This window comes from Epinephelus lanceolatus, chromosome 9, assembly GCF_041903045.1.
Source record: "Epinephelus lanceolatus isolate andai-2023 chromosome 9, ASM4190304v1, whole genome shotgun sequence".
NCBI lineage: Eukaryota > Metazoa > Chordata > Actinopteri > Perciformes > Serranidae > Epinephelus > Epinephelus lanceolatus.
Window position 1 is genome coordinate 11629809 of NC_135742.1, and position 15802 is coordinate 11645610.

The following is a 15802-nucleotide window of genomic DNA, read 5'->3' on the forward strand; positions in this document are numbered from 1 at the left end:
CACTCTGAGCCCTGCTAGGCAAGTGCAATCGTATTTCATTATATTCGAGAGACGGCAGATACCTCTATGGCAGATATCGCAAACACTGGAGATGCAATCAAGCTTGATAAACAGCACTACTAAGAGGACAAATATGAATTGCTGATTTGGGGGTGAACTGTCCCTTTAAGTGGAGAACAAAGAAAATGTTATGATAGGCCTCTCTAACCAGGTTAGAAATTCTCACTACTTGATGATAAGCAACTTTATCCAGATTTTAGCATCTGTTTTAAAATTCTAATTAGCCTCTTGGCTGGCATCTTCAGTGTCAATACTTAAGCAGCATTCGCATTAATTTCTCAGAGACACTGCCAGCAAATCCACCAGTGCAGAAAATCTCCCTCTGCAACTTTAAAGATCAACTCTCGGCTCAGGAGAACTCCCCACAGCAAAGTACAACACATTGACATAAACTTACAGCTCTGGTGATTCACAGCCCACAGATGGTAGGGGGTGCTAAAACCTAATCCATCACACATCACTAAGTGTCTATAGGGATCAGAGTTCTGACATAGTAAGTGTGCTAAAGCAGAGAGGAAAACAGCAAGACCCGTGCCTGAACTCTACCTTATCATAAACATTCAGGAGTGGACAAGTGAGCAGGCAGTCCACCAGCTGTTTGTGGAGTTTGAGTTTTCTTAAAGCTAAGAGGAAACAGATTTTAAATGCAGAGAAAAACCCTAATGCTCCCCAGCTTTGACTTCTTAAGTTAAACACTATTCCTAGAAGTGAAGCGAGGAATGACGCTGGCAGTTTGGAAGGACACTGGAAGCTTATTTGTACCCAGGGAGCTGTGGCATTAGTCACACTTTTATTACCTTTCCTTTCTTCAGAGCAGTGCTGACTATGGAAACCTTTTGACATTTTATTTCCTCGCTAGACCGGGGGCATCCGTCGCTGAAATTCCACCACAGGTGTTTCTCAACAGCTCAGAACCTTTTTCCTTTCATTCAGCCACAACAAACTTTTTATTTGGATTTACCAAATGAGATTCTTTCAGGCTGACACTGAGACGCCGATGGCTGGGACTTTTCGCCGGCATCCAATATCTTTAAATTAGATTATTTTCTAGCTACAGAAAACATACAAGGATTTGGCGTTTTCCCCGAAACCCTGGTTTTATTCATCATTCTGACGGTAAGTTTGATTTATTAAAAGGCCAAAATATTTTCAAAAAGCTAAATTCGCAATAGAGTTGATATCCTCGCCTCCATTTATTATTTTTGACTCTATGTGAGTGTGTTTCTGTGTTTCCATGTTGATGTGTGTGTGTGTGTGTGTGTGTGTGTGTGTGTGGCCCTGCTCAACCAGCACCGCAACACTAGATTTACTGCACCTGCCTGCCAGGATAGCCTTTGGCCCCAGGGCTTCCATCATCTCCCCGTTCACCCTGTGGAGAGAAAGACGGAAGAGAAATCAGCACCAGAGGAGGGCTTGAGACTAAAAGAGGGGAAAGGACGAGAGAAAGCATTGAAGGAGGGAGGGAGGGAGGCAGTATTTTATAGGAAAAAAGGGTTCCTTTAATGCACACATGGTTTCTGTTGGAGCCTCACTGATTGCAATAATAAGACAGACAGTATAAAAATGGAAAACAAGCGCTTTATTTATGAAGTAATAAACAACAGTCAATTGGTCCTAGAGAGGAATTTACATCCCTCCGCTTCTCAATAAGGACCTTTTGTTTAGTCAAGTCAGTGCTGCCTCAGGAAAGCGGCGCCACTGTCGACATTACCACTCGAACCGTTCAATTAATCCGACAGTAAGTGCTATTATAATGCAGTCGCTGTTAAGACTACTGTGAGCACAGTTTTGCCTTAATATGTTTACCCTCATCAACGCACAGTATAATACATGAGTCATTCCCTCCTTGTGGTGAGACCGAACCGAATGCAACCCTCCGAGAGGAATGTTTAATTCGACATGTATGGGAAGAGTAAAACGGGATTAGTTAGCGAAGGCATGCAAGAAATTACAGGCTGTTGTTCGTACAGCATACTGAAAGCTCACCACAGTCATTATACACTGGCGACAGATGTGTTACTGCAGAGATCCAGATAATTAATGCGGTATGAGAGATCAAAATGTTAATGTAATAACAAAAATGATATGGTAAATCTTGCAAATGGCCACAGAGAAACAGTAGTCATAGTCGCAGTAGTAAAAGATGTTGTAGTAATGGAAGCATAGTTGTAATAAAAGGGATACATAGGAATAAAAGCAGAGAGGTAAAGTAAGACGCTGGCAAATAAACACAGGTTCATTACTGGTTATTACCTGGTTCATTAAAAGGCTGCTGACCAAGGACGTTCAAGACCTTATTTGTTTGATTTTCAGTTTTCTTTGGATAAGCAGGTTCATGTTTTGCTCCTATCTTATATTCTGCTAGTAAGGACACATAGTTTTGTTTTGTTTTTTTTGCCTGGGACTATGTTTACTTCCTGTCAGCTGATTTAATTTGTGTGAACTACAAAATATTTCAACAGGAAATACGAAAGCATCCATTTATAATGTTTACGTTGTCAAGTTTAAAATGGTCTACAGCAGCGGTTCCCAACTGGTCCAGCCATGGGGTCCAGATTTCTCCTTAGTCGTTAGTTCAAGGTCCACACAGTTTATTATATTCAGTGTCATAACTGTGTTTGGCCATGTTGTCAAGGTTGTTTGCTGTCTCTGTTAAGTAGCTGTCCATTATTCACTCACTCCACAGCAGGAAATAGGGCTTCAAAATAAAAGCTGTGTGCCAGAAATTCACTGTACTTTAAAATATGGTGTGTTTTTTACAAACTTGACATGTTTGCAAGTCACTTACGGTCCATTCAGAATGTACCTGTGACCCACCAGTTCGGAACCATTGGTCTATAGTTTATCGACACAAATAAGACACAGATAGGTCAAACGGCAAATAAGCCCATTAACATATAATGTATGAGCATGAAATCAAGCCAGGCTGCCGACAAGGTATTTAGTCCTCATAACCAGCTGTTAAAGGAATTTGTCACCCACAAAATGACCGTTTGTAAATCAATTAGTCATGTCTTGTTACCTTGAATTCATTAAGATAACTTTGTTTTTCTCGCATGCTTCCACAGAAAATGGCGGACATATTGATTTATTAATTAAATGGGGACCACGTTTAACAGCTGCAAACTATATCAAAACATCTGTTTACAAATTCTCGTATAACTCGTGCAGTACAATCCAAGTCTCATTTATCCAGTCATATGCTCAGTGCTTCCCAAACACATGCATTTTTACTGAAAAACCTTTTAAACTGAACTTAGAGTGAAACCTATGGCTGCTCTCTTCAAAGCCAGACTCCACTACTAAGGATTATACTTTAGGAGTTGTGTGAGAGTTTTGTAAGACAATATTTTGATGTGTTTTTGCTGTTGTTTAATGTGGCCCTATCAGTTAATAAATCAATATGTTTTTTCTACGAGGGCATGCAAGATAGACAAAGTTTTCTTTTGATCTACAAAGGATCATTTTGTGGGTGAAGTATTCCTTTAAAGTTACCTAACAAATTCAGATAAGCAAAGTAATTCCTTGCTGCAATTAAAGGGGAACTTCACCTATTTTCAAAAGTCATATATTTAACTCCTATGGTCTACGACAGGCCAAAAGTATTAGTAAAGTGAACATTTCTGTCCCTAATCCAAAAGCTACTGTGCTAAAACTCAAGCTTGTGATGTCATGGGGTATAAAGAACTGAACACATCAATAGATTAAAGCTCATTTGGGTGTTAAAAAGAAAACAAACATTCTGTGTGTCCACAAAATCAGGCTCCCGTTCATTGCCTATGGAGCAGCTTCAGCCTTTATACCGTATGACCTCACAAGTTTGGGTCTTACTTCTCTGCTTTCTGGCTTTGAGAGAGAAAAGTTCATGTTCAGAAATACTGATGGCACTTTCCTTGGTGTGGAAATAACATACTGGAATTCTCAATTTAGGTGGTGTTCCAATTTAAGACACCAAATGCCAGGGTCATGTATCAACAGACCAGCATACATGATCCATGATGATGAAGATGCACAGCAAAAAAGAGCATGTTGTCAATAGTCTAGAAATCCTCCAAAATTTCACACATCATGTTTTCAGGGGAGCTTGTGTCTTATTAGGAGCTCTATCTGCCTCCGCTGTCGTTCAAACCCTGTACACATCCCTGCTGACTGAAGTGGGCGATAATGCTTTGTGAATGCAAACCACAGTGTTCCACTGATCGGCAGTCGGTGGCAGTAGCGTGCAAAGAAACATAGAAATGTGTTAGTTAAAGGCAGGGAAGAAGACTGCCGATCTGCGTCCAAAATCACTCCCTTGTTTACACATTCACTTCTCCCTTTGTAACAGACGCTCAATAGTTTACCTTTTAGGGAGCAGTAAATCAATTCGGACACTTAAGCCTCACTTAAAGGTGAAGAACACAACTGTAATTTTGTGCGTTGGATTGTGGGATTGTTAGCAGACGGTAATGTTCGTGCCATGTCAACTGTTTTTTTTTTTAAGGCACCATATCGTCCATAGATTTAGACCATTACATAGAAGCGCACTCTATAGTAAATAGGAACAGATTTCAGACACAAGAAGATGCTAAATGGATTCAACACATCTGTTGCACACAATGCATTCTGGTGGCAAACACTGAAAACAAGCCATATGCTTGTTCTTTAGAAAACTCCACAGGGTCCCTTTAAGTGAGTTCCACCCAATTAATAGTCAATCAACAGTGTCTTCAGTAACCAAGAAGTAATGTCTCTCTGGCACAAGGTGTCGCCAGTTATCTTCTCTGGATTATAAAACAAATCGACTTCACTAATAAAAATAACAAGACTCAGAATGCATTACAGGGCCAATCATAACTGGCTGTTCTGCATGTTAGACCATGTGCTATTTCATTTTCCACTGAAAAGAGCGTATCGTCTCTTGAGAGAGAGCGCTGGAGGAGACAGGAAAAGTTTTCTTCTTCTTTTTTTTTTTTCGTTGTGACACAGCACATTCTTCTCAAAGATAGTACACAGGGTCTGGACTCAGGAAGGAGGGGGGGAAGGAGGAGGAATGACCTCGGGGTGTCCAAACTATTTAGCCCAGTTGTACCCCTGCCAAAAATCTCTCCCTCTCTTTTCCCGCCAAGAATCCCGAACAACTAATGTGTAATGTCTCTCCTCTCTTACTGTAATCCCCCACAGCCCCACACCTCTTTTTTAACGCGCCAACGTGTCCATGCTAATATTTTTGCCTGTTTTGTAACTATAAATGGAAAGACAGGCCGGAGCCTTATGGGAACTGTCTCTGGAGACTCTTGGCTCTCCTATTCGATGAGTAAACATACATTGACATACAGCTAACACAGTGCAGCCAGCAGACAGACAAACAGCATGCAGCGGATTAGGTCAGCGTGATAACACTTCAAAGAGATGGAGGAGGGATTGTGTCAGAGGAACCAGAGAAATCACATTTTAGTTGTTTTCAGATGCCACTCCTGCTGTTCGGAAAATCCCCTTCGAGTGCCTCAAGATTGTCTCAAACCCCTGTGATAGCATTCGCCTTCTCACCTCAGATTAAGGGGGCAATGATGCATCTCACCTCACAGTTTATCGTACGCATTTACAAAATAGCATAAATTGCATTCCAGCACTTTCTCATTATACTTATTGACCTAAGGGGGGCACTGCGATTACTGCTGTGTTTTTACTATGTTGCCCAAATTGCATTACAGTAGCAGTAGACTGGTGAGGATACTGTGAGTAAAATTCTAGTAAGTGTACCTTATACACAAGAGAAAATGTGTGACATTGAGCTGTAGCCATGATTACAGAGAATTGAAGTACTCACAGGTTCACCTGGGAGACCAGCAGGACCAGGATGACCTTTTTGTCCCTGTCAATAGAGAAACAAGACGTTAGAGTTCAGCACATTAAACGATGAGCCTGTTCACACCTAGTATTGACATGGGTGATCCGATCACAAGTGGAAAGCGCTAAGTACGGGACCACTAAGACGCATTGTGAGTCGATCGCTCAGACCACTTGCTGAGTTGGTCTGGGACGCATTTGACCACATATATTTTGTAGTGTAAATGCTAATGTGTCTTGATGCATCCCCGACAAAGACTATGTCATCGGTGCAGGATGTGGTGGTCATTTTTGGACGAGTTGGACAAAGTGTTGACCGTGCATCATTTTGCTCTATAGAGGGAGACATGTTGAATTCTGCTGACAGCGATATCTTCTGGCACCGACACAACCGCTAACACAACTGGTGAGCATGCTAGCAAGCAGGTAACAAGAATGTGGATGTAATAACTGTGCGTGAGGCTCTTTGACCTTCCAGTGTAAGTAACGTAGGCAGCAACGTAATCTGACCACACATGGTCAGCTGGAGATGAATGATAGACACATATGTGACTGGCGATGTGTCTCAGCTTTCCATTTGTGTTCGGATCCCTGAAATGCATGTTAATACCAGGTGTAAACAGGATCAATAAGTCTAAGTGAAAACATCATGGCATCTTAGTCGCGGGGGCACTGGAGCCTATCCCAGCTGACATTTGGCGAGAGGTTGGGTACACCCTGGACAGGTCGCCAGACTGTCACAGGGCTGACACATAGAGACAGACAACCATTCACACTCACATTCACACCTACGGACAATTTAGAGTCACCAATTAACCTGCATGTCTTTGGACTGTGGGAGGAAGCTGGAGTACCTGGAGAAAACCCACGCTGACATGGAAAGAACATGCAAACTCCGCACATGGCATCTTCTCTTTTCAAATTCTGATCACAAAGTCACAGGTAAGTGGCAAATAATGCGCTCTGGAGAAACAGATTATGGCAGCCTTGGTTAGAAAATGTTAAGTCCATGGTCAAATCTATTCTAATTTTTGTTGTTACCTTGGTTTCAAGAGCATCTCGGTCAACACTGCAGGGGCTGAAATTATGCTTCCCATTGCCTCAGAGAGGACTTGACTTTGTTTCCTTATAAAATAAAATAACTTAATAAAGACCCCAAAGATTTAGTTTAAAAGGGTCCAAAGCAAAGACAAACTTATTAGCTGTGAAACTAATGGACCACTTATCTGCAGCATCGGCCAGTTAACCCTGAATAAAACACTTCTTTACGATTTCTGCACAAGACCAACGTTGTTTTTATTTACTGTCACAGCACAGCTGCTTGGCTATGAGTTTATCTAACCCCTGCCACCAATGCTCTGTGACAAAACAATTCAGAACCATCTTGCATTAATTAAACCAGTAAACCAATTAGACAGGAACAAGTGAAACCCAACAGGGTAATTAATGGTCACCTTCATGCCCTGTGGTCTAAAATGAGCGTGCCAGCTGCTTGCAAAACATATTAATCTTTACACAATCACGGCTTTCAGTAGAGTAGATAGAGTCATGTGTAGTCGTCTCTGAGGGAAGAACACGTCTATCCCCTCAAGTGTGAAGTCATTAGCCACCAGCTGTGTTAGCCTGTCGGTAGCCGAACAAGTAAACCAGACACGTCCAGAGGCCGATGTAGAAAAAAAAATCCATCAGTGTAAACAAACAAGTCCCCATACCGAGCTCTCTCAAGCCTTGCAGCCAGACTGTATACATGAGGATTAAAATCTCAGTCTGCACAAGTCCTGTGAGACATTTGGTTGTATTGATGTAAAGCAGGGCTCAACTTTAAAGGCTACTTCACTGAGTTTATGCAGGCCTGGCTGACAGTGATGGGGAAGGAGAATATCAGGATTGGGATAATGTCAATACTGTGACTGGCCTCTTCAAGTGCTCATATTCTGCTGATTCCATACTTGCCAGTATGCTAAAATCACTAATACATCACTAAATAACTTTTGGTTTGTTTTTGATATTTTGAAAATATGTCTGTCTGCTTTTTTGGTTAAAGTTAGGCAGTGGTATCAAGCTTCTCATCTGTCTGTACAAATAAACCTAAAGCCAAGAGACGGTTAGCTTAGCTTAGCTTAGCTTAAAGACCGGAAACAGGGGGAAACAGCTAGCCTGGCTTTATCCATCCACTTACTAAGGGTGGGTGGGGGGGGGGGGGGGACGATTCAGCATCGATTCACAAATGTCAATATTGATTTTTGTTCGTAAAATAATGTTAACAAAAGAAAAAAAGGAAGGCGGAACTCAACTGCGAAGTAAGTGTAGCACCTGGACAGTCCACAGCACGGACGAGATGATGATTCATTCATTCATTCATTCATTCATTCATCAATGCAGTTAACTAGTTATCTATTATTTTGTGATATTCATACTGTTTCAGGGGAAATATTACAGTAGGCTATGCAAATACTGGACAGGTGTGTGTATATCCCATATATATGTATATCCCACAATGGATGAGCATCCGCAGATCATGGATACAATCCGGCTGGCACCCCCTGGTTCAAAACTGAGGGTATGGATGTGGGTTGAAGTGGAGAGGGACCTGGACAAGAGCCACATCGTATGCAACTAAAATAATCTGTTTATTTAATTATGGATTACCAAAAATAAAGTATGCTCTATTTTGAAAGAAAGAGAAAAATAAATCAGGTGATGAAATCAAACATTTTGATTCTTATTATTGAATCATTACCCTCTGAACCGTAATCGAATGGAAGCGTGAGGTGCCTGGAGATTCCCACCCTTACCACCTACAAGCACCTATTTTCATCAGTTTGTTTAGTTCGTACAAAAAACAGAGTTTGCATGTTTTCCACGTGTCAGTGTGGGTTTTCTCTGGGTACTCCAGCTTCCTCCCACAGTCCAAAGACATGCAGGTTAACTGGTGACTCTAAATTGTCCGTAGGTGTGAATGTGAGTGTGAATGGTTGTCTGTCTCTATGTGTCAGCCCTGTGATAGTCTGGCGACCCTCTCGCCCAATGTCAGCTGGGATAGGCAACCCCTAACAGGATAGGCAGTGATGGAAAATGAATGAATGAATGAACATGACAGTGGTACTGATCCAACTCTCAGCAAGATGGCAATTATTTCCCTGAATGTTGAAATACTCCTTTAAACATGGGCTGGTGCTCTTTAAACAAAAGGTCGACCAATAATGGATATCTAGAGGCAGTTATAATAAGCACATGGGAGAAGCTGTACTTGTGGGCTTTCTCCAAGAAAGCCATCTCTGACAGAAATCTATTAATTTGAACCCAAACCATGACTTTTTTCCCCAAACTTAACCCAAAGAACTCTTTGTGGTGGAAAACCCTCAAGGAAAATTTGGGAAAAATGGGGAAAAGCCAATAACTGAATACAGGGCCACTTTTGTATTTCTTAAATATTAAATTATTTTTTCAATGATTCATAAAACATAAAAATAAGAATAGGTCAAAACATGGTGTACAGCTGGACTGTGTATAAAATACTAGAGAGCTTTTACATGAATTGAGGGCTTTTAATTTCAAACAGGAAGTGGCAGCCTTCCCTCAATCACTGACTCAGCTGTTGTGGACCAGGCAAAAACTTCATGTAAATACAAGTTAAAATGAAGAGCAGGCCTACACTTAGACACGGTCGCACAGCAGAGGGGAGCTGCTTTCTCTGATCAGTGGGTACAGCTCCTTTTTGATCATTCAAACACAACCCCCTCCTTCAACTCCGGCTGGCGATGTACGCTACGTATACATGATTGGAGGAGGCTGTGCAGCCATTGGCCACTCTCAGGGGCAAGTTCCACCAATAACAATAGTTTGAAAAATGTCCTATCAGCACCAATCAACTGGCCAAACCTATAAACTGATAAACCCCCGTCGACCTTTACTACAAACTGTTACATGATGCATTTGTCTTGTCATTTAACACAGGAGTCTTTAACATTTTTCAGGACAGAGAGACGGAGCAGGGACCTCCTACTGCATATGTAGTACAAAGCTGCACTGCATATTAAACTGGGCGGATGGAGGCTGTCGGCAGAAAGCCATATGAGCCTCAGGCTGGACTCTTGACCTGTATATGCTTGTCAGGAGGGTGAGGGAGGAAACTCCACTCGCACAAAGACAAGCTGTTGCAAAAGGCAAAATATGTTGGATTCAAGTTTCCAGACATTTATTTCAAGAAAAAAACATTCAAAACATAATCCAACAATAATTCTGCATCCCTCCTGCAGTAACTCTGAACCCCTGAGGGATCTGGGACCCCCTGTTGAAGACACAGGATTTATCACATATTTGGCAGTAATGGATCCTGACATGTTTGCTGTCTTTGGAAACTTTGGACTTTTGATTAGAATTTAAAATGAGGCTTGAAAATCATTTGGCTGCACATCAGGAGTTCATAATGATGGACCCACCGGTGGGTCAGGCAGGGTTGAGGGGCTGAGTGAGTGAGTGAGCCTGACATGCCTGAAGCTGTTGAGTAAAATCACGCTGGCAGGCCAACATCCCATGATCAAAGGGCTAATATCGGTGTGGTGTGTCATCTTATGTTAGAAAAGTACATTAATAACATGCAATTGGAACGTTTCATATCAACTCACAGCCAAGAGCCAATCAGCTGAGACCTGAGGCCTGTGATGTCACAACGTGGGAATCCTTAAATCAGCAGGAAGCTGAACTTGTGCATTCACAGAAGTATTTAACAGAGATGAAAAACACTCGTGGGTTAATCTTTAACAAATGGCCAAAGCTTGTTCCTGAGTCCAATTTAAAAAAAAGTCCTGACAAAGACAGAAAGAAATAAACACACTTTGAAACGCAACTGTTTTTTTAAGATTAAAAATTTCTGTCACATCTCCTGTAGCTTTTGGACACAGAGTGAAGCCAGATGCCGCAGATGCCGGCCCATCAGCCACAGTAATTCTATCAAACGCTTTTATTCCTCAGTTCTGTCAAACCCCTTATTGATGACTATTTGTCTATTTATCTACTGACAGACAGCAAAGTGCTTCAAGTTGGAGCTATCTGACAGGAGTTTTTTGGAGTGGATGAGTCTGGAGCCAATGCACCACAGCCACGAAAAGACAAAAGAATGCGTCTGAGCCTTCCAGCGAGGCCGATACAGCTGAGTACAGTAAAAGCGAGAGAGGAAGTGTGTGTGTGTGAATGTGTATCTGCATGTGTATCGTATATATGGACTCGAAAAAAAAAAAAATTGGACAGCTTTCACAGTTCTGTAAATCCATTGTGTGACACAAAGATGGCAGAGGATCACATTCTCCATTAGTTCTCCCTCTGTATAAAGAGCAAACAGTTTTAATTAGTGTAACTCACACCAGATCAACCCTGCAGCCAGCAGGCAAAGTGCAGCAGCAGCAGCGGCGGCAGCAGTATCTCCCCTGCTTACAGAATAAGCAGAATAAGGAACAGACTTTCCTTGGCAGACAAAAAATACGATGTTCTTTCCACAGACTTTTATTTTTATTATAACACAAAAACCTTATTCCCACCTGGCATTCCTCACACCCCTTTTCTTGGACAAATCAGACACGGCGAATAAAGGTACAGTATGAGAATGTTATTATACAAAGCTGAGGAGCAGGAAGGAAAAATCTTAAGGGCTGCACACAGCTAATAAAAAGCTGAGCGTTATTCCAGTATGCCATGATCAGAGCTGGCTGTGTAAAAGGCACGCTGGTCCAGGGCTGGTAACACTCCACTGGTCTGACACACACACATACACATATACACAAACACCAGTCACTTTACAGCGCAGACCGCTGACTGACTCCCAGGCAACCTCCCCATTACATCTCTACACATTTCCCACAGTGAGAAAGGCTTTCTCTGGCAGCAGGCCAAACGCTGAGCACAAAACTGAGTGAAAAAAGGGTCCATAAAGCAGCGGCAGGTCATGGTTTTACTGGCTGCCTGGACAAGAGCAGGCAACAGAACGAACCCCGGGCTTCATCTGTGTCCGATGATGGAATTTTGGTGTAATCTGAATACAAAAGTGCGCTGTAAGGAGTTTTGGCTCCCAGTGCCAGAGTATGATCAAAAAAAGTCTAAGTGAGTTAAGAACAGCTGCAAGCAATGAGGTGTCTGGTGGCTCTCCGAAGAGCCAAGCTGATTGCCTTACTTTTATTAGCTGGATACAAATGCATTTAATACTTTGTATGGCTGTCAGCAGTTACTTTTGGGGGATCCAAGTGTCTTGAAGGTTAACACGGCCTCGATCAGAGGGACCAGGATCTGACCTGAAGTGATAATCAGAGCAGGAAGAGGGGGATCTGTTACAGCCACTTAACCTCAGCCAGGATGCCGGTCCACGCCCAGCAAAGATCCTTAATTACCATAAATCAGCGAGAGGAATATCAGCTTTTTCCCATGACTCCACGTTCCATGACTCACATGGTGAGAAGAGGTCTTCCTTTTTTCGAGCTGGAGTCCTCCCCGTTACTACACGGAATGGAGCATCCGTGAGTGCACCAGATGGTTTTTCACAGTCAGCGCTGTCCGATTGCATAACAGATTGTTGGAGCTCCCGCCAAGGTATTATTACACTCATACTATTGTATCCCAAATGAGGACAGGGGTGTGTGTATGTGTGTATGCGTCTTAGTAAGAGGGAAACTTGCTTACAGAGGTTTTCTCATATTGCGTGCCGGCCGTTTTCTAATTAGCATTCGAATCCTGACTTTGCTTTGACCCTTTACTGTACTGATGCGCAGCGTTTGTTTCTATCTTCTCCAGAGTATAATTCTGACAGCAGGCCGCAAAAGGAGTAGTGTGATGATAAACTGCTGAGTGTAATTTAAAAAAAGCACCATCTGAGGATTTTTCTCCGCAAGCTTTTGTTTTTCTAAACAGATGTTGCTGCACTCTCCGACTGTCAGGTAACTCTGCAGTGATTCCCTTTGAAAAGCTTCTCTTCTTCATTCGTTTTATCCAAAATGAAAACAGTCTGCGACCTGAAATGAAATTAAAATTTATTCGAAAACCACATTAATTCAATTCCTAATCTAAATCTTGGAGATTTCCCTGCCAATAAGTAAGCAGGGTGGGTCCCCCTGCTTGCAGCTGATAAGCCTTAATGAATTTCAAACATTTGGGTTTTAGTGCAGAGTTTCAGTGTCCCATAATGGTCTGAGTGCAGTTTCCAAAGTTTATCCTCTCTTAACAAGATGAATCTGGGGTAATGCTGAGTTTGTGAAATTGCTGGCATGGCAATGAGCCACACACATCATCCGCCTCTCCAGTGTTGGGGGGTAATTGATAGCAAAGATGGCAGAGTTGTTGGTGAAGATTCTGTGAAGCCTGCTGTTTATTGGAATCAGCCATCGCTACAGGCAGCTAACAAATATTCTGCTAGACTTGTGCTGTTCATTATAGGAGACAAACTCCTAACACAGTGTGAAACATATCTCCTCCAGTTAGGGCTGACCAGAAGCTGCTGTGACAATGGCAGAGTCCCCACACATGTTCATGGACAACATTTCAAACCTTTTCATGACTTTTCAAGGACCCATAATAAAGTTTTCACTTCGGAAAAGCATCTGCTTGACAGTCAGTACGTTTACATGGACAGTTTAATTCCACTTTTAATCGGAATGAAAGGCCATTCCGATTAAAAGTGGTCATGTAAACGGTCATTCCGATTGAAAATGAAATCCAATTAACGGGGGTGGTTTATTCCGTTCGTCATTCCGAATGAAAGAATTTTGTGTGCATGTATACACTCATTCCTCTTTAAGTTCATTCCGGTCTTTCTGCGCATGCTCGTTTCCTTGCCCTTCTGGCGCGATGACGTATATAGCGCGCATAGCAACGGGCTGCATAGCAACGGGCTGAGATAGAGCAGTCGGACTTGTTGCACTCACTGGTTTCCATTCGCCACAGCACGGTCTTCTATCTCCCTTCTTTGACCTTCTACCTCCCTTCTCCTCCTCAACAGATGAAGCATTAGCAGAACAAGGTTGTTGTCGTACTGCTGCAATCCAATCAGAAACGTTCCCTGCCCCAAACCTTGCACAGACCTGAATAAAGGCGATTGAACTGATCTCCCGTGTAAACCCTCATTCGGAATGAATATTTCCTATGTAAACTACCTGCAAAGACTTTAATTCCGAATGATTTCATTCAGATTTATTTCATTCCGAATGAGAAGCCATCATGTAACCGTAGCCAGTGTCTGCTGCACTTGCCAGCCTGGTTATGGTACTGGAGGAGAGTCTCACCTCCCATACAAAACGTAGCCTCACTACGTCACATATACACATAACGTCTAAAAGCAGAAACCTTGGCTGGTATGAGTCATGGATAATGAGAAATGTGCAAGTTTTCCATTAGTGTAAAGCATCAAGTAAGTTGTTTGAGTTGATCTGCCTTACTTGACATTGCACATACTTTGATGCAACTATCGCGCATCGCAGTGTTAATGCTAAAACAATATATCATGTTACGCTGACGCATATCAGAGCTACGTTATGTCAACTGCTAACTTACAGAAAATAAATTTTCCATTATGTTACTGTAGGAGCCGGGATGTGTATTTCACCTTTGTTGTTTATTATTTGTTTTGGCTGCACATATTCTTTTGGTCACTTTCATGTCTGGTAGTTGTAATTGGCACGTTATTTCACCTGCTCATTCACTGGCGTGGCGGCTTAAAGACAAAGAGGGTGAGTTTTTGTTTCCGATATTTTCTGTTGACCATAATCACATCACGTAATATTTGATTTCATCTCATTTTTCTTTAGTTATATCAGTTGTTTTTTTAATAAATCACCATAAAACGCATCTTTGGACTTCAGCATGGACGGAATTTAACGAGTCACAGCTACAAACCTACTCAGCCTCTTTGCAGCTTTTTACATTGATAGTAGTAGCTACAGTTACATTACGTGGAGGGGTATCTCCAGAAAATTACTGTGACAGTTAAAAACAAAAAAAAATTCATAAGTTTTCCAAAGCTTTAAATGATTTTTGCTAGTTCTACAGCTTTTCCAGGCCTGGAAAATGAGATTGTGAAATTCCATGGCTTTTCCAGGTTTTCCATGTACAGAGGAACCCTGTAATTGACATCAAAATCAGTACTTAGGCTAAACGTTTTTGTATGTGGTTTTTTGTATTATGAAATGACATGAATTACCCAAAAATCGTGAATGGCCCCTAAGTTAAGAATCAGTTATCGAGCATTATTAATTATGCATCAACATTAATTACTTTTAGCTATACTGAGAATGTCTCAGTTTTGCGAATTCAACTAGCTCTTATCTAATGTCAGTCACCAGCAGTCCAGCACTACTGAAACTGGGGCAGTTTGACCACATGCAGACTTACTGATACGCTAGTAAGATGTTGAAAACATCAAATGTCTGGAATAGTTTTAAAATTTGTGAATATGACCCCCAAAAGTCAAGTGTCTCAGACTTGCCAAAGGAAACTGGTACATCACAAATCTAAAACAATGCGCGACCTGTATGTTAACAAAGCGACTGTTGCGTTATTTTTGGTGCATCAACTGATGTCCTTGTCTCTCATTTTACCCCCCACCCTCAAGACGATTTGATGTCCAAAAACTGGCTACTGACTATGTTTTGAACAAAATATTCTGCTACTCTGAATTGACCTGATAAGATAATCAACATTTCTTGGCAGCACAGTAAAGATCCTTTGACAATGGTTAAAGGCAGGGTTGTCGAAGGCAGAGGTGTGATCACATTACCCTGTTTAAGGTTTGACTAGTCATGTTTCCACATCACTTATTTCCCAAAAAGTGAGAAAAGGCATCGATTCAGGGAAAGGAATAACCAAACATTGCGGCTGTGGTTCACGCAAATTATCATAAAGCTATCTTTGAATGGATATCGTCAATGAGCAACAT

The 15802-nt window shown here is 41.8% G+C and overlaps 1 protein-coding gene across 1 annotated transcript in view; it reads right to left on the reverse strand.

Moving 5' to 3' along the window:
* The window catches only part of col27a1b (collagen, type XXVII, alpha 1b), a 114012-nt gene that overhangs the window by 64909 nt on the left and 33301 nt on the right, over positions 1–15802 (reverse strand). Inside the window, exons 8-9 of the mRNA XM_033620158.2 lie at positions 5870–5914; positions 1376–1429 (exon numbers count right to left, since the gene is read on the reverse strand). Coding sequence (XP_033476049.2) covers positions 1376–1429; positions 5870–5914 — 99 coding nt within the window. The remainder of the gene's footprint in view (positions 1–1375; positions 1430–5869; positions 5915–15802) is intronic.